This window comes from Podarcis raffonei, chromosome 17 (assembly GCF_027172205.1).
Source record: "Podarcis raffonei isolate rPodRaf1 chromosome 17, rPodRaf1.pri, whole genome shotgun sequence".
Classification (NCBI taxonomy): Eukaryota; Metazoa; Chordata; class Lepidosauria; order Squamata; family Lacertidae; genus Podarcis; species Podarcis raffonei.
Genome location: NC_070618.1, coordinates 27,158,057 through 27,177,536, shown reverse-complemented (window position 1 = coordinate 27,177,536; position 19,480 = coordinate 27,158,057). Strand labels below are relative to the sequence as shown.

The 19,480-nt window shown below is 46.7% G+C and overlaps 1 protein-coding gene across 1 annotated transcript; it reads right to left on the bottom strand.

Moving 5' to 3' along the window:
- Positions 1-744: 744 nt before the first annotated feature.
- ACER2 (alkaline ceramidase 2) lies at positions 745-19,387 on the bottom strand. The gene is made up of 6 exons (XM_053371829.1): positions 18,871-19,387; positions 11,543-11,657; positions 10,482-10,623; positions 8,531-8,668; positions 5,630-5,767; positions 745-2,840 (listed from the first exon to the last, which is right to left on the bottom strand). The coding sequence occupies exons 1-6, from the start codon at positions 18,976-18,978 to the stop codon at positions 2,654-2,656; spliced, it is 828 nt and encodes a 275-aa protein (XP_053227804.1). The 5' UTR covers positions 18,979-19,387; the 3' UTR covers positions 745-2,653.
- Positions 19,388-19,480: the final 93 nt, after the last annotated feature.

The window sequence follows — 19,480 nt, the reverse complement described above, 5'->3', positions numbered from 1 at the left end:
AAAATGGTGGCTGAGCAATGCAGTCACGCCAATGGATTGGAGGAATCTCTCCCGAGGGGTCTTCCACACCGCCAGCCTCGTAGTCCTGAGTAAAGAGAGAGGATCCGAGGCGGCAACTGCGAATTTGCACAAATTCAAGACCTTCTGCGGAAGCCCAGGAGATGAACATCACAAAAAGGTAAGTGGAAAAAAGCCCCTTCCTCTGAATAGGGTTGTAAAGATTGCAGGGAGAATAATTGGGTGCACTCTTCCCACCTTGGATCAAATCTATGCTTCCAGGTGCCACAAGAAAGCTGCAGAGATAGTTGGAACTAGCCGACCTAACCGGAAGAGTCCGCGACCAGAAGGAGGAGGAGTATCAGGAAGAGTGGAATAAATTTAATGATTATTTAGTTAAATTTGTTAAGTTAAATTAACTGAAAACAGCTTGCAGATACTTAATGGGCTAAGGATTTTATTTATGTTAAGTGATGAATTAATATGTTTCATTCCATAAGGTGAAGGTCTAAGGATGTTAATGTTTAAGTTAAATTTCATAAAAATTGGGATTTTGAAAACCGTTAAAAGGACAAGCAATGAAATTCAACCAAAGGGAAGCGAAGAAGTCACTTAACAAAGTTAATAACTGTCATTTTCAATAAGGCTATGATTTATGTTTGTCTGTTTTATGTGTTTGTTTGTTTGTTTGTTTGTTTATAATATTGTGGAAACTAATAAAAAAATTGAAAAAAAGAAAAGAAAGAAAGCTGCAGAGATAGTTGGAACTAGCCGACCTAACCGGAAGAGTCCGCGACCAGAAGGAGGAGGAGTATCAGGAAGAGTGGAATAAATTTAATGATTATTTAGTTAAATTTGTTAAGTTAAATTAACTGAAAACAGCTTGCAGATACTTAATGGGCTAAGGATTTTATTTATGTTAAGTGATGAATTAATATGTTTCATTCCATAAGGTGAAGGTCTAAGGATGTTAATGTTTAAGTTAAATTTCATAAAAATTGGGATTTTGAAAACCGTTAAAAGGACAAGCAATGAAATTCAACCAAAGGGAAGCGAAGAAGTCACTTAACAAAGTTAATAACTGTCATTTTCAATAAGGCTATGATTTATGTTTGTCTGTTTTATGTGTTTGTTTGTTTGTTTGTTTGTTTATAATATTGTGGAAACTAATAAAAAAATTGAAAAAAAGAAAAGAAAGAAAGCTGCAGAGATAGTGCAGGATGGTGCGCACCCCGGAAATGATCTCTTTCAGCTTCTGCCTTCTGGGTTATAAAAACTAGGACTAGCCGCCTGAGAAACAGTTTCTACCAAAATGCAATATTGGTTTTAAACACAGTGTAAAGAGTCTCTATGGGAGTATATTGTATTAAAAATGGGGTATCAGCGTTTTTAGGGGGCTAACCAGGTTGGGATAGCTGGGATAGCAGGCCTGTTGGGTTTTGAATGTTTTATGTAGATTTTTCAATTTTGTTGTTCTGTATGGGACAATGGCAATAAAGATTATCGTATAGATGCATGCAAGTTTTGTTTTTTTCCTTCCAGTGGCAACTAGCGGCAAGTGGCCACTAGATAATCACACTGCCAAGTAACGGGGACAGTGGACAAGACAGGGGCAACCTGGGCTGGCCTGTTCCTATGCCGTAAGCAGCAGCCTGATCTGCAGAAATCAACAAGGGAAAGGTTCACAGCACAGACCCAGCTGCCATTCGTAAGTTGGCAATGCCCAGTGAGAATGAGTTTACCATAGTACAACAGGAGGAGACCTAGAGCAGAACAGTCTCAGTGCTAAGCCTACAAACTACTAAATCAAGCAACTGAGAAGAAAAGCCAGCTTCTCAAAACATATTTCCTTGTGAATCCCTGCCCTCCCTCCAAAAAACCCCCCAACAACTTCTGACCAGATTGGCTAGAAATATATTTTGTCCTTGAAGATGCTGTCGGTATAAATATCCTCCCAAGTTTGTGAGAGAGGCGATAGTGGTAGAACTACAAAGCAAACCTTTTAAAAGCCTTCAGTAACAGCTGGATCCTGTGGTTACTTCACAACGAAAGATTGCCTGTATAAATACTCTCTCGGAGTTGACCGGAGGGGTTTTGTCAGGAGCTGGGCTTTATGGGAAATCGCGTGGCATTGTCAAAGTTGACATGCTGTGATGTCAGAGCATTCTGGGCGTGCCCGCCCTGCAAGAGCAGCTGGCAGCCAATTAAAAGGGAGGCAGAGTTCAATCGTGGAAGACGTCACACATTAGCGGGGAGGCAGGTGGTTGAGGAAGGGGGAAAAGAGATGGCGGTCTTGGCTTGGCGCCTTTTCAACAGGAACCGCACATCTCCGAGGATGTCTAGTTCCAGCTAGAGAACGCTATGCAAAACACACGGCAAAACATTGCCAGCAATATAATTCAAGACTTGTAATGGGGGGGGGGGAAACTCCAGATCTGCCAAAACCACAGAGAAGGGGTGCAAAAGAGTTGCCATTGCTGCTCGCTCCTAAGAACTTTGCTTGGGAGCCAGAGAGAGGGGTGGGAGGCAGGGAAAACGCAGGTACGTCCTCGTGGGTTCCCTTTGCAGAACCGCAGTTTGTAGAGAGACAGAGGAAAAAAGGCACAGGTCTCGTTCTCTGGCCTCTCTTCCTCCGGCAGGTTAGAACCGCTGCACATCATGTAATTTTCATGGGCGATTTCTTGTGCGCGCAGAGGAGGGAGACGTAAGGGACCCCGATGAACGCCCACTTCTCGCTGGGCCAGAACTTAATGACAGGGCCTTGCTCAGGGATCTCCGAGACGGCATCAAAGTAGGCGAAGCACACGCAGCCCAGGTAAGCGGCGATACAAATGAGGATGTGCCTGAGGGGACAGAACAGAAACGGAGGAGGGTGAGTACAGCTTGCTCCTCACCACCAGCATGCAACTGATATTCCTTGCATATCTGAAAAGAAGGAACCGTGCATTCGGCCTGGGCGATGTATTGATACATTGTCCAGGGCCGGATTAAGGGCCAGATCACAATTGGGTTTTAACCCGGCGGTATAATGCTGGCATCTCTGTGCATTGCGCATGGCAGGAGCGAATGCCATAGATGACATGATCCAGTGTGAAGCGGTACTTTGACTTCGTCTTCCTAATTTCCCCACAACACTGTTGCAAGAAGGATCGCGGTAAGTTAGGGCGCGTTACTTCCCCACATTGCCCAAGGGGTTCTCATCCCAGCGCAGTTCTACTGGCAACTCTGGTTTCCAAATAAATGAAACCAGAGATGCCAGTGAAGGGGGGGGGGCATCCCTGCAGGTCGTCACCTTTGCTTCCTTCTCCGGCTGAGCAGGCAGGCTGCCTGATTCCTCTATGAGCTGGGCACTGGCAGAAGCTTCAGTGCCTCGTGAAAGAGCATTTCCATATACCTGAAGGAGCGTCTCTACCCCCATCATTCAGCCCGGACACTGAGGTCCAGCTCTGAGGGCCTTCTGGCAGTTGCCTCACTGCGAGAAGTGAAGTTACAAGGAACTAGGCAGAGGGCCTTCTCAGTGGTGGCACCCACCTCCCATCAGATGTCAAGGAGCTTCACAATATTCCAATATAGGAACGTCTCCACACCCATCGTTCAGCCTGGACACTGAGGTCCAGCTCCGAGGGCCTTCTGGCGGGTCCCTCCCTGCAAGAAGCGAGGTTACAGGGAACCAGGCAGAGGGCCTTCTCGGTGGTGGCACCCACCCTGTGGAACACTCTCCCATCAGATGTCAAACAGATAAACAACTATCTGACTTTTAGAAGACATCTGAAGGCAGCCCTGTTTAGGGAAGCTTTTAATATTTGATGTTTTATCCTGTTTTTAATATTCAGTTGGGAGCCGCCCAGAGTGGCTGGGGAAACCTAGATAGATGGATGGGGTATAAATAATAAATTATTATAATATTGTTGTTGTTGTAGTTGTGAGGCCAGGGCTCCTCCCTCCACAGGCCAGGCACTGGTGGGAGCAGCGGCAGTTTCACCCTGGTGCCTCACACTCCTTCCTTTTTGGCATCGTGATGTATCACTATACAGTGGTACCTTGGGTTAAGTACTTAATTCGTTCCAGAGGTCCGTTCTTAACCTGAAACTGTTCTTAACCTGAAGCACCACTTTAGCTAATGGGGCCTCCTGCTGCCGCTGCGCCGTCGGAGCATGATTTCTATTCTCATCCTCAAGCAAAGTTCTTAACCCGAGGTAATATTTCTGGGTTAGAGGGGTCTGTAACCTGAAGTGTATGTAACCTGAAGCGTATGTAACCCGAGGTACCACTGTATCACTGTATCATGAGGCTGAAGCAGGAGATGTCTGGGACTGAACCGGGGATCTTAGGCAGGCAAAAGATGCGCTTTGCCCCAAACACAGGGCTGTTTCCTTAGAAATGTAAATCCGGCATTAAGGCAACAAAACTTTTTTTTTCACTCCCAACGCTCATTTTTGTAAAAACAACAGAGTTTAATACCTGTAGTGTCTGGATCAGCCTTCACAGACTACACTGAGAACTCAGACCAGCTTTAACAAACATGGTCCCCTCCAGTGTGTGGGGCTGGGGGGGGTGATGGGCATCGGGGAGGCGGGTACCACATTAGTCAGGGGTCAGCAAACTTACCACGCCTCAAGCTGGTGTTTCCAGCACCAATTGCACTGTGGGCCGGAGAGAGAGTTTGGACTTGATATCCCGCTTTATCACTACCCGAAGGAGTCTCAAAACGGCTAACACAGTGGTGCCTCGCAAGACGAAATTAATCCGTTCCGCGAGTCTCTTCGTCTTGCGGTTTTTTCGTCTTGCGAAGCACGGCTATTAGCGGCTTAGCGGCTATTAGCGGCTTAGCGGCTATTAACGGCTTAGCGGCTTTAAGAAAAAGGAAACAAACTTGCAAGAACTTGCAAGACGTTTCGTCTTGCGAAGCAAGCCCATAGGGAAGATCGTCTAGCGAAGCGACGCAAAAACCGAAAAACCCTTTCGTCTTGCGCATTTTTCATTTTGCGAGGCATTCGTCTTGCGGGGCACCACTGCATTCTCCTTTCCCTTCTTCCCCCACAACAAACACTCTGGGAGGTGAGTGGGGCTGAGAGACTTCAAAGAAGTGTGACTGGCCCAAGGTCACCCAGCAGCTGCATGTGGAGGAGCGGGGACGCGAACCCGGTTCCCCAGATTGCGAGTCTATCACTCTTAATCACTACATGGGGGAGCACGTGCCCATACACGCGCACACACGCTATTTCCGGCGCACTTCCGGGTTGGAGGAGCACCGGAAATAGCTTGTGCGCATGTGCACAGGCCCCCTCCGACCCGGATGTGCACCGGAAATAATGTTTGCGCATGCGCACAAGCTATTTCTGGTGCTCCTCCGACCCGGAAGTGGGCAGCCGTGCAGAGCAGTGCCGGTAAGAGCGGGTGGCGGCCACGGGTGGCGAAGGTGGCCGCAGGCCAGATAAACGAGTCCCTCGGGCCTTATCCGGCCTGCGGGCCTTAGTTTGGGGACCCCTGATGCTGGTGAAGGATGGTCTGAGTTTTCTATATAGTCTCTTCATCCAACAAATATGGCAAGATGTAACACCGGGAAACGGAGGGCAGAGAGAGGGAGGCGGGAATTGTGGCAAGGTCTAGAATCTGAACACAATGGACTCACCATACGCAGTGCAAATATGGGAAGTTGAATGACGACCAGATCTCACAAAATGCTTTGTCGCTGATCCAACAAAATAGAGCCAAAGTCCACCAGAGGCCAGAAAATAGTCCCAGCTTGTACACTCGCACGTTGTCGCATCTGAAAGCCAAGCCAGGAGATCATTAAAAGCACAGCAACGGAATGACATCTGACCCAAGATTAAGAACTGAACAAAACGATAAGCTTTGTACATTTGGGGGCAACGGTTGCATACACCCCCTGCCCCAAGGCAGGTCATGGCATGAAAACAAATATCAAGGACATTGTCTAAAAGCACTCTTTAAAAAAACACACAAGCACGTGACTCAGAAAATGCCACAAGCCAAAATTTACAACTAAAACACAGAAAGTCTAAGCCACTTTTAGAGGTATCCAAGCTGATGGCCGTCATTGCACACGGCAGGAGCGAATGCCATAGAGAGCCTGATCCCATGTGAAGCGGTACTTTGATTTCGTCTTCCTACTTTCCCCACAACACGGTTGCAAGAAGGATTGGTGGTAAGTTAGGGTGCGTTACACCTGCCCAAGAGGTTCTCATCCCAGCGCAGTTCCACTGCCATTTCTGGTTTCCAAATAAATGAGACCATTCAGATGGTGACTAACAGCCAGGCACTGGGACGTGGGTGGCACTGTGGGTTAAACCAGAGCCTCTTGGGCTTGCCAATCAGAAGGTTGGCGGTTCGAATCCCCGCGACAGGGTGAGCTCCCGTTGCTCGGTCCCTGCTCCTGCCAACCTAGCAGTTTGAAAGCACATCAAAGTGCAAGTAGATAAATAGGTACCGCTCCAGCGGGAAGGTAAACGGTGTTTCCGTGCACTGCTCTGGTTCGCCAGAAGCGGCTTAGTCATGCTGGCCACATGACCCGGAAGCTGTACGCCGGCTCCCTCAGCCAATAAAGCAAGATGAGCGCCGCAACCCCAGAGTCGGTCACGACTGGACCTAATGGTCAGGGGTCCCTTTACCTTTACGTAACAGCCAGGCAGTTACAGCCGATATTTTTAAAAAATGGGAGGGGGGAGAGAAATGGACAGGGCATAAATAATAAATTATTAAAAAATTATAATCCCTCTTCTCAGCATCACAGCCCCTTTTGAGGGCCCAGGTGGCAGCTTTCAAACTGGGAGCCTCCGTCACCTCTTCAACGTGACAAGATATTTTGTTTTGCAACCCTAAGGGAGAGAAGTTATTATAATGCACCCAGGCTATTTACAGAACCATTTATCACCTTGTCAAGTCGTCCACCAAAAACAGCTCCTGTCCGGATGCTTGGGATTTCCGTGGGAATATTTAAGCTCTTTTGTGTCTTAATTCCAGGTGTGCTTCTGCCACCCTGCTCACAGGTAAGTCACATGCCCAGTGCCGGATTTATGTATAAGCTAAACAAGCTATAGCTTAGGGGCCCACTCTCTTGGGGGGGCCCCAAAAAAAATAAAGGGAAAATGTACAGTGGTGCCTCGCAAGACGAAAATAATCCGTTCCGCGAGTCTCTTCATCTAGCGGTTTTTTCGTCTTGCGAAGCAACCCTATTAGCGGCTTAGCGGATTAGCGCTTTAGCGCCTTAGCGGCTATTAAAGGCTTAGCGGCTAAAAGGCTATTAGCGGCTTAGCGGCTTAGAAAAAGGGGGGGAAGGGGGGGAAATCGCAAGACTCACAAGACTTTTTCGTCTTGCGAAGCAAGCCCATAGGGAAAATCGTCTTGCGAAGCAACTCAAAAACGGAAAACCCTTTCGTCTAGCGGGTTTTTCGTCTTGCGAGGCATTCGTCTTGCGGGGCACCACTGTACATTTCCAAAATATAAGATAAAAAACAAATAAAATAAAACCTACATACAGCAACAGTGTTTTGTGTTGTGTAGGCTCCTATGATGTAAGTCATGGACCCCACCTGCTAGCCTGCTCCCTAAAATATCCCTGGTTTGCTCCTTTCTATATATAGGGTGCCTACATTCTGCTATTTATAATTACTAGTAGTTTGGATCATATATTTTCACTTATTATTATTTCATGTTATAGCAAGTTTCTAGAGACTAGATTATTAGTCTTTGTAAATTGTGTTTCTAATGGAACTTTTGTTATTGCCAAATGCCAATGTGTTTGCATTATTAAGTTTGTTATGAATAAAAAAATCATTTTAAGGTAGAGCTTAATAATTATTTCACTATTAATATACTTCTTAATTGCATTTCACTATTAATATACTTCTTCTTAATTGTATTCCAGTTCAACAATTACTTTGATAAAATACAAGTTTTGTGATGTGCAAATGGCTTTAGATACCTACTAGGGCCATCAACAGGGATGCGGGTGGCGCTGTGGGTTAAGCCACAGAGTCTAGGGCTTGCCGATCAGAAGGTTGGCGGTTCGAATCCCCGCAACGGGGTGAGCTCCTGTTGATCGGTCCCAGCTCCTGCCAACCTAGCACTTCGAAAGCACGTCAAAGTGCAAGTAGATAAATAGGTACCGCTCCGGTGGGAAGGTAAACAGCGTTTCCGTGCGCTGCTCTGGTTCGCCAGAAGTGGCTTAGTCATGCTGGCCACATGACCTGGAAGCTGTACGCCGGCTCCCTCAGCCAGTAAAGAGAGATGAGCGCCACAACCCCAGAGTCGGTCCCGACTGGACCTAATGGTCAGGGGTCCCTTTACCTTTAGGGCCATCAATTACCATATAGCATATACTCAACACAAAAAACAGCACCAATTTGTTGTGGACATAGGACAGCTGGACATAGAAAGGGCCCTATTACCTTCAGGAGCTGAGGGCCTCATCAAATCTAAATTCGGCCCTGCACACGCCCAGGTGTTCGCTCCAAATGGTAAGCAGGCATCCAAACAGAAGATCTATTTTGTCACAGCGACAGACACCCACCTTTTCAGCTCTGCGACAAGCAAGGCACTGCAGGGAAGACCCAGCGTCATCAGCGAGATGTTATTGATGGCAGGCTTAATGAAGGCGAGGCAGGTGGTGACCCCAGAGAGGATGCCCACTGCTGCCTTAAATCGGCCCCTGGATTTTTTTTAAAAAAAGAGTCAGCATCATCAAACCTTTTTTTTTTTTAATAATTTTTTATTAAGTTTTTCCATAATATCTCCAATCATACAATTTTAACATCACATATTTTAACTTATTGGACCTCCCTCAACTCCTCTGACAATCATCCATAATTAAATTCCTATCTTCACATTCCTTAATTATAGTATCGCCTTTTAATACATTTTTCTATCCTCTTTTACATTTTTGCGATATTCCTTATTTTTTCACAAAGCTTCTTTGAAACACACTAGCGTTGTATTTTCCTCACATGCAGTTTTCAAATAATCTCTGAATTTTCCCCAGTCCTCTAAAAACTTATGGTCTCTTTGAAATCTGATTTTTCCAGTTAATTTGTCAAGTTCTGCAAAGTCTGTTAGTTTTGCTCTAACAGAATGGAGAGCATCATCAAACCTTTTATTGGCATCACATCCAAACATCCAAAACAAATCAATACCTTCCCGCCTATTTATCTACTTGCACATTGACGTGCTTTCGAACTGCTAGGTTGGCAGGAGCAGGGACCGAGCAACGGAAGCTCACCCCATCACGGGGATTCGAACCGCCGACCTTCTGATCGGCAAGTCCTAGGCTCCGTGGTTTAACCCACAGTGCCACCCACGTCCCTGAAACAGGCGGTACCCTGTATCATATGTGGTGGGTGTGTAAAAAGATCAACGTATTTTGGAATGATATTTATTTAGAACTTTAAAAAATCTTAAAAGTACCTCTTCTTAAAAAAACCAGAATCGTTTTTAATTGGTATTACGGGCCCTGATATTCCCTGGAATGTAAGAGAAGTCTTTCTATATTCGACAGTAACTGCAAGGGGACTCGTTGCTACGCACTGGAAAAGCGATAAAATCCCCTCTAGATCAGAGTGGCGAATGAAGCTTGTAGAGTCTGCTGAGCTAGATAATTTGTCTGAAAAGATCAAGGGCAAACCTAAGCAGGAGTTAATTCCAAATTGGGAAGTCTTCAAGAATTACCTCAAGAACAGATGCTATAACTTAAACTCGGTAGCAGCATTTGAACAACCTCTGTAAATAATTTATGTAAAAGGAAACAGATTTAGATATTTTTACTTTATTACCAAACAAGTAGATAAGTTTATGCCACAGATTTAAAATTAATGAAATATGGAAAGGACGGGAGGTCTGAGGCTATGGAAGGAAATTATCATTGAAATGTTTGTCCTTTATGTGACTGAGGACGGATTAGTTTATTGACAACAAGGAATTTAAGTTTTTGCTGGGGCTTGAGCCTGAAGGGCCCTCACCTGTGCTGGATCCTTAGGTGCAGGCACCAGCTGAGTCTGCTCTGGCTCCTGAGGTGATGGAGGACCCATTGCCTGCAGGTGCTCCACTCTCAGCCCTGTCAGGGGAAGCTGAGGTTGCCTCTGGGTCCGGTAACCCTCCAGCCTCTCCTGAGCTGCAGAGGCTCAGAGCAGAGAGGCGGAGGGAACTAAGTTCTCGCCGGAGGAGTGCTCGCCTCCAGGCCAGGAGAGGCGAGTCACCTGTGGACCGGGGCCACCCTATGCCCCGGGGCAGATAAAAGCCAGCCAGGCCAGTCCCAGGTGGCGGGAGCAACATTGTTGGTAGCCTGTTCTTGCCTGCACCCTGTCCTGCTCTTCTGCCAGAGTTCCTGACCTCGCCCGGCTCCCTGCCTTGGACCCCGCTTCAGCTTTGACGGACAGCCTCCATACCACACCCTTGACCTTGGACTGGACTCGGACCTCGCCGCACGGTTAACCCTTGGGACCAGCACACCAGCACTTAAGAGACATTACCTGTCGTTCCTGAACATTTTGGGAAGATATCTTCTGGGAAACCACAGAGCCAGAGCACACATCAAAACCCAGAGTATAGCGAGTTCATCAAGCATCTGACCCAGGAAACTGAGCGTGGCGTGGAAGTAGACAGATCCAATTCCTGGAGGGGGGACACATTCAGAATCAAGAGGTCATTACAGCACAGTTCAAACGTCGCCTTCTCTTCTCAGCGAGATTCAACCACAGCCAGGCGGCTTTGCACAGACAAGCGTCTGAAAATTTAACACAAGCAAGCGACCAAACACACGGCAAAGAGCTAGGTTTTGAAGATTGAAACCCACTCCCAAAAGCTTCCAAATTAACTTTAGAGCAAAGTATTCGTGGGAGACTTCAGTGAGGAGGGGTTTTGTTTGCACAGTCAGTTACCTCATTGCAGAACTTAATTGAGAAACTGGGAGGATGTGTCAAAATTGATATCTATATATATATATGAAGGTGCAAAAAGGAAATCAGCTGATGAGTAGTTCAGGGCCTGACTGAGCAAACCCACAGGGCTGGCCTACTACTCTTTGAGGTAAGTAAAATAATATGCACTGCCCTTCCTCTCTAGACCATTAAGACTAGAACCGAAACCAACTTCAATGCTTACAGACAGGGACTTAATCTGCATATTAGCAGAAATGGGTCATTGGCGACAGACTTTTTTATACTTATTGGATTTCTGCCAGAAAGGTTAAATCCAGATTAAATGGAGGGTGGATAAAACTTGTCGGCTTGAGGAGAAGCCATCCCACAATAAGAATCCAACTGGAAGCACCATGACGTATCCCACAATGTTCGTAATAATGGAAAACTACCTTCTTTAATACATAGCAGGGGAAACTGAGAGGCTCAAAATGGCACCCAACTTCCAATATTTTATTTTGGGAGTGTACTGTACTTCTGAAATCGGGCACGTTCTCCAAGCACCTTATTTGTTGTCCACCCCCACCCCGGTGCGCCTTGTTTTCAAATAATAAATAAATGAATATAATTTCTCAAAATTTCAGGTCACATAGGACAGACACAGAAGGACTTACCAACTACCACAAGCAGGGTCCATATTAAATATATTCCGCTGTTGAAGCAGGTTGCATATTGTCGGAATAAGCACATACATATGGGTGGCAAAACAAAAAATAAGATGTTGCTTATCTAAGGGGGGAAACGGAAAAAAAAATTAAATAAGCAGAAAGGAATGATTAAATAAAGTGGTATTTTACAAAACCGAAACAAAAAATGTTGGGAGCGGGAGAGGGATCTTGCACAACGGAATAAGCTTAGCACTTTCCCATGCAAATATCTGGATAAGAGGAGGCAGAAATAAAAACAACATCTCCCCCCCACCCAAGACTCCATCCCTGCCCTGACACACAAATTGAGATAGAAGTGTAGACCAGGGGTCAGCAAACTTTTTCAGCAGGGTCCACTGTCCCTCAGACCTTGTGAGGGGCCGGACTATATTAGGGGGGGGGATGAATGAATTCCTACGCCCTACAAATAACCCAGAGATGCATTTTAAATAAAAGCACACATTCTACTCATGTAAAAACACGCTGATTCCTGGACCGTCCGTGGGCCAGATTGAGAAGGCAATTGGGCCGGATCTGGCCATAGTTTGCCTACCCATGGTGTAGATAGACCTCATGCCATGCACGACTTAGACTATCGCTTTGCCTGAGTCAACTCTTTCTAGGACATGCGGTGCTCTCAACTGCCTGGAGAAGACATCACCCTCATGTTAACACAATAGGAAAATGGTGGAGACTAACAGGTATGGTCCCTGGAAGACCACTGCCAAGGCGGCAACCACAAAACCAGGAGTGGTGGCCGTGAAAGAGGCCAACTGGGTTGCGGGCATCCCCCAATTTTGAGCCAGAAGAACCCGTGCCCTTTCTTCTTCTTCTTCTGGCCAAGAGCACTGAAAGACTTGCACATGCAAGGAAGAGTAAGTTGAGCAGAAGTCACTTGGCTTCAACTCATGGGACGTTCTGGGCTGAGCCAGCACTTCAGCCCTGGCAAAACACATGGCAAACCGGCTCTTCCCGTGACTCAAGGCATTTTGTCACCTGAGGCGAGCCACAAAACGGGGCCGCCCACCCTGCCAGGAGAGGAATAAAGATCTACAATGGGGACAAGGGTGACGGGAGACCAGCAGTGCCTCCTAATGGCCAAGAAGCTGCTATAGAGGCGGCAAGGAGCGTCCTGTCACTGTCACAACAGCAGCAACGGACAATGCATTCCTTGGAAGACAGATCTGCTGTCCCTGTGAATCCTGGGGCCTGAGTGGAGTGCGTGCAGCAGCCCGGCCCTGTGACCAGTAGGACTTCGCAGGACTGGGGCCTTCCTAAGTTTGTTCTGAAGAGGCAAGGCGCGGCCGCACAGGTGAAGCCGATAGGTAACTCGCTGCACCTCGTGGCAAGAGCCGGAAAGGGATATAAGGTCAGCATTTCCCTTCAGCTCTTTGCCACAGCAACACGTTCCCTGCCTTGCTGTGTTTGGCTCCTTGACTCCTTGCTATTTGATCCTCAGACCCCTGACTTCGTGACTCCTTGCTTCCTGACCCTCAGACCCTTGGCTTCTTGACTCCCGGCGCTCTGACCCTCGGACTCTTGGCTTCCTGACTTCTGGACCCCCGTTCCTGCTCCCACCCCGCCATCTTGCCCCCGGTCCCGACGTCCTCAGCCGGGACTTTGACTCAGACCGTGACACCATTGCCTCACTTTGCCTCATGGGAGAGCTGGCCATAGTTCAAACTCTACAAGCCAGTGTGGTGTAGTGGTTAAGAGCGGTGGACTTGTAATCTGGTGAACCGGGTTCGCTTCCCCGCTCCTCCACATGCAGCTGCTGGGTGACCTTGGGCCAGTCACACTTCTCTGAAGTCTCTCAGCCCCACTCACCTCACAGAGTGTTTGTTGTGGGGGAGGAAGGGAAAGCAGAATGTTAGCCGCTTTGAGACTCCTTAATGGGAGTGAAAGGCGGGATATCAAATCCAAACTCTACGACAAAAGAATCGGTTGGCTTTAGTTTTTTAATTTGGGGGCAGCCTTGTTGTGTTGGAGGAGGGAGTGGGTAGAGAACCCCCACCCCACCCCTTCCTTTTTGTTTGGGACACATCAAGAGGTCAACAAGAAAGGAGATTTCCAACTAGATATCAGGAAGAACGTTCTGACAGTAAGAGCTGTCTCTCTAGGGAGGTGGTGGACTCTCCTTCCTTGGGGGCTTTTAAGCAGAGGTTGGATGGCCGTCTGTCATGGATGCTTCAGCTGAGATGGCAGGGTAGGACTAGATGACCCTCGGGTCCCTTTCCGATTCTGCGATCCTAGGATTCTATGCTCTGCGATTCCAGGAGACCAACGGAAGAGGAGCTAAGAGCTCCCTGAACCAGTGCTCTGATGGATGCAGCAACGGGGAGCGAAAGTTCTGAGGGGGCAGAATAAACAGAACCAGGAAGGGGGGCAAATGCTAAGTGGAATGCCTCCATGAATGCCCTGCAAGTAGAAAACCAGCCCCGCAGTGAAACAGAGAGATAGCTAAGAGCAAGTTTCTCCCAGACACAGTATTGCTGACTGGCAGGGAGCTTTGCACAGTCAAACCTCAGTTCTTGAACGGCTCCGTTTTCAAACATTTCGGCTCCCGAACGCCAAAAACCCAGAAGTAAACGTTCCGGTTTTTGAACATTTTTCGGAACCTGAACATCCGGTTCTGCTTCCATTTTGAGCTACCCTATTGAACTGAGGCTTCCGCTTTCAGTTTTTAAAACGTTTTGGAAATCGAACGGTCTTCCGGAATGGATTACGTTCGAAAACAGAGGTTCCACTGTATCTTGCAAACACTGGGAGCATTCAGAAATGGCATCCCTAGCTTGCAGTCTGAAGTCACAAGGCTCTCTTCATCAACATATTCAGCAGAGCCCAGTGGACAGACTAGGGTGGGCAATATGTCAATATATCACCCCAAATCGGTTTGAAGTCCATATTGTGATAATGGTTTCCTAATTTTTAACCTGGCAATATATCAGACTTCTGGAATGGATTATGTCTGCTGCTTTTGTTTTTGCTATTTTGCGTTTTTGTGGCTTTTTCGGTTGATTTATATTTGTGACTGTGTGGAACCCAGTTCAGCTACTGACTGATTGATTGTGCGACTGCGGAAATGGATAAAAGCCCCCCATGTAAACAATGACTATCATCAGCGCAGGTAAGAAAAAAAATTTTTTTTAATTTTTATCATCTTTTATCGTCTTATTTAGCTTATAGTACAGTACATTGGTTATTGCTTTCATTTTATGGATCAATGGTCTTGTTAGATAGTAAAATTCATGTTAAAAGGTTGTCTTTAAAAGTCTGTAATGGATTGATCCGTTTTGCATTACTTTCTATGGGAAAGCACGACTTGGTTTTGCGACAAACTTCTGGAACGGATTAAGTTTGAGAACCAAGGGACCACTGAAACATAGCTCCATCCTTATTTCAGACATCGTGATATATCGGTATATTGCAATGTTTCGCTGGTGATCTATCACCATGTTGATCTATCACAATGTTGAAAACCAGGTATCACCCAGCGCTAGCACACAATGGGAGGCCTTCACTGACAGAGTACTTTCTTCCATTCAGGGAAAATTTCAAAAACTCTGGGCATGGGGCAGGGGCGTTGAGGGAAAGGAAGGAGGAAGAGAGAGACGCATTTTTCCACTCTGTTCCGCTTGACTTTAGAAACAGCCTTGCAGATGGAACGGAAAGCACTAAGTAGCCTGTTTTGTAAAGATTAAACCCCACTACTTTTGGTACAAGGCAGTTGCTTGAGAAGAGCAAATCCTTTTGAGTTGCTTTTCAAGTTTCAAAGCACAAGATATAATCCTTAATTTGGGCTGCATAAGGGGGGGAGCACTCCTACTTTATATTCACTTCAGCTCCTTAATTGCAACCAGCAAACGGCCGTGAGGAAAGAGGTAACTTTTTCTCTCCTCTTGAAATCGGAAGGGCATCCATGGCAGAGCTGGGCCTGAGAGATCCAATCATTTGGGAGAGTTCTCCCAATATTGATTTTATTTTCTAAAAGTAGCTGTCACTAGAATTGGGGGGGGGGGGTTTGAGGGGAAATATCGACCCTTTCCTTTTATATGTTGATATTATTATTTTATACTACTCTAATAATTGTTGAATGTTACTTTTTGATGTAGGTTGCTTAAAGTTTTGTTTTATTATCACATTTTTGTATTGTGTTAGATTGCTAGATCTTCAGCTTGTAAACCGCCTTGAGTATTGTAAGGTAGAAAGACGGTATGCAAATAAAAAAATTGATCTTGATATTTTGCCTCCCACCCCAAATCGAAATGTGGAACGCTCTCCCCCAAGGAGACTCATTCATTCTACACCTTTAGGTGCCAGGCAAAAAAACTGTTCCTCTTCAACCAGGCCTTGGGCTGATTGTCACCTGAAGCCCTTTGAAAAGGTGTTGTGGAAAGGGGGATTCTTGGTTTGTCTTTTGTTTCTATTATGTACCGTATTTTTCGCTCTATAAGACGCACCAGACCACAAGACGCACCTAGTTTTTGGAGGAGGAAAACAAGAAAAAGAATATTCTGAATCCCAGAAGCCAGAACAACAAAGGGATTGCTGCGCAGTGAAAGCAATGATCCCTCTTGCTGTTCTGGCTTCTGGGATAGCTGCGCAGCCTACATTCGCTCCATAAGATGCGCACACATTTCCCCGTACTTTTTAGGAGGGAAAAAGTGAGTCCTATAGAGCAAAAAATACGGTCTTTTCTCTTTGCTATATTGCGATTTTATGTTGTGAATGGCCCTGAGATCTACGGGTATAAGGGAGGTATACAAATTTAATAAATAAATAAACCTTGAAGTTCAAAATATGTCGTCATCAGAGCATTCTGCTGAGCCTATGGGTGGATTAATAAATATACAGTGGTGTAGTTAACCTGTTGCTCAGGCCAATGACCAAAATGTCACAGGCAGGGCCGTCTTTCCCCGGGAATGCAAGGGGTGCAGAGCATCCGGGCGCCGAATTCTGGGGGCACCGGGCGCCCGCCGCTGAATCCACCTAAGCTCTTAACTATCTGCCTGTTATGAAATAATAAATAATTTTGATCAAGTTAGAAAAACAAAATACATATATACCTAGGTATTACCGAAATGTATACCTACTGTTTCACTAAAGGACTTTCGACTTTGTGCGCTCATTTAACAAAGATGCGCCGCACCAGCGCTTGTCATTCTCAACGGCGCCGCGCACGTGAAATTAACTCTTACATCAAAATACTATGTTACGTATTATATTGAGCCGCTATGAGGCAGCAGGATCGGTGGCACCTTTGACACGACTGATGTTTCTGCTAAGTAGGTGCCCAAACAATACTTATAACTGTGGCGGTGTTAATTTGGGGGCTAAACTAAATTTGGGGGCACTGGGCGGATCTTTGCACCCGGGCAGCGCATATACTAAAGACAGCGCTGGTCAGTTTTGGACTGCAAGGAGCAATCTTTAAAGCGCTGAAGTGTCAACACGCTCCTAACGACAGGATCCTGAGAAAATAAATGCACTGGCCTTTTCCAGGTGGCCTCGTGTTTTGAAGTCAGGTGGAAGGAAAATAATAGCACAATTTCTTCCCTCCCATTTGTTGCCTGTTTTGTTGTTGCTACCTCTATCCTGCGTCTGTGCGCACACATTCGTACGCAGGTTGGGGAGTTAAGTTCAAATGTGGATTTTTGATACTGTTTTATTCTGGGTCATAAACAGCTTTAAAGATCTTACTGTGGAAAAACATGGCTTGCGTGTTTTCAAAGAAACGCAGGAAAGTACGCAGCAATCGTCCCATGGGATGAGGGGCCGCTCCACACATTGCCACAATATTGTGGAGGTAGGAATTAAGTGCCGGCTTATAAATTGACACAGAAAATCAGGTGAATAACTTAAAAGAATCCCTCCCGACCAGAAAAGCAGGGAACCTTTTGGAGATGGAAGAAAGATTATTCTTATTCTTTCGGACTGTTTAAACACGCTATTGACTTAACATAGGTGTGTGCAGTCAGAAGGCTAGTTAGTTTTCAAGCTAGTTTTTTGTGGGGGAGGGCGGACTTATTAACAGGTTAAATTAATGTGTTACCAGCATGCAACACCATGTGCACCCAGGCCACATTTTTGCATGAATGCACAGTCCTCTATGTGTGGAAACCTACATGCAAGATAGCATTATTCCCACACAGAGCTGATTGCATGGAAGAATTTGTTAATATGTAAATCAGCCCTGAAAGCAGTCTTAATTCCTTGAGAAAAAGCTGTTTTCCTAAAGCTGGGAAGGGCAGACTTCAAGCTTGTGAACTCCTGATCAGGCCAGAAATTTTGCTCTCAGTTCAGTACCAGAATTTCCCTTCGAGTTTCCTAACTATCAGATGCCCAGATTGCAGCGTTTTAGTTGTTAGGAAAGCTTGCTGATCTGCAAATCAGCCAGAGATCCAGATCTACCTTTTCTAAAGCAATGTTAAAGCTTAAGATGATAACAGATGGAAAATTCTGCTTTGCTCCATTAATCCACTGCATGCAATTTAAGCTTTATCCTCCAATCTGAACAGCCTGAAAAAATGACAGTCCATGATCCCAGCTCCTCTCAAAGTGGATTCAAAGGACTGCAGACTTTTTCCAGCTCTATGGGGGATTCTCTGATTTTACAGCATTTCTGCCAGGAAAAACAAAGGAAAAAAGCTCCCATGAAAACGATCTGATCCGCAGTTCTATATCTGCAAGCTATTCAGATAATAAAAAGATAGTTTGTTGTATTTTAAGGCCCCTCACTTTCTGAAAATAAGACCACCGGGATAATAAACAACCACTTAGTTTCTTAAAAGTAAAACCGACCATAGTGTATTCTGTTTGTTTACCGAAACAGGTTCTCTCTTCGATTAAAAAATAATAATACACAGCTATTCGCCAGTAGCTGCAGTTTTAAAATACAACACTGGTTATCCTCTTCCCGTTTTGCAAAATAGTCCTTTTCCCAATTTGACCAAGGCTGAGAACTGATATGCAGCGCCTTGCACGCGAGTCGATGCCAAACCAGAAATCGGAGCCCGGCTTGAAGGTCTCCAGGATCCAATTGCAAGTCCGATTGCGCCCAGGACGTCATTTGGCATTTCCACGACGCGGTGGCATTTGTTTTAAAAAATAACAATTTGTTGAGAAATAAATAATTGAGCGGCAGGGAAGGGAAAGAGCCGAGCCGTGTGAACATCATACATTCAGCCCCACAGGGCATTTGCACGTACTTCCCAATCCACACGCGCCCCCCCCCGGCTTCCAAATGCACCCTCCTCCTCCTCTCCAGGCTCAGGTCTTGAGTTCGAGATACGCACCGTGTTGTAGAACTCGGCGATGCTGGGCACGATTGTGTAGTTGTCTTCGCACCAGTCCAGCTCGGAGCTGCCGGCCCGCAGGTGGTCCCACAAGCGGAGCGTGATCATGATGGCCAGACCCGGGCAATGAGCGGGGGGGGGCGCGCAACGCCGACGCAACCTAAGCAGAAGAGGATCCGCGCGGGGGGAGGCTGGTCGCTACGAGCTGCTGCCTCGGCTGCTGCTTTGTCCCTCTCCTGCCTGCTGAACTCCGCACCAAAACAGCCCCCGCCGCCGGCTCTGGGAGCGCAAGAGCGCACGCCTCCTGCCAGCTGATCCGGCCCCCGGGGGCGCGTCCTCCCCGCCCACAGCGCGCCTGCGCAAAGTCGTTAGGCTTGCGCCGAGGCTGCCGGGCCCCCTTGTCACGTGGTCTAGCCCACAACCTTTATGCGCTGCGCGCGATCCTATGCATCCTGGCTCGTTTGGACGCAGCTGCGCGCCACGGATGGGGCTGTGCTCCACGGAGAGCGCGGCGCTTTACGCTCCCCGCCGCCCGACTGCATTCCAACCTGCATTTGTCTCTGGAAGGCAGGAGGGGGGGAAAGCGGGGGGGGGGGTTGGGGGTAGGGCA

Bases quoted from the DNA above. Each gene is read 5' to 3' on its own strand.
- ACER2 (XM_053371829.1), bottom strand. From the start codon at position 18,978: ATGATCACGCTCCGCTTGTGGGACCACCTGCGGGCCGGCAGCTCCGAG. The intron at 11,658-18,870 runs GTGCGTATCTCG...TTCCCCCCTTAG, and splicing joins TCGCCGAGTTCTACAACACG to ATAAGCAACATCTTATTTTT. The intron at 2,841-5,629 runs GTGAGTCCATTG...CTGTCCCCTCAG, and splicing joins CCATATTTGCACTGCGTATG to GCACATCCTCATTTGTATCG.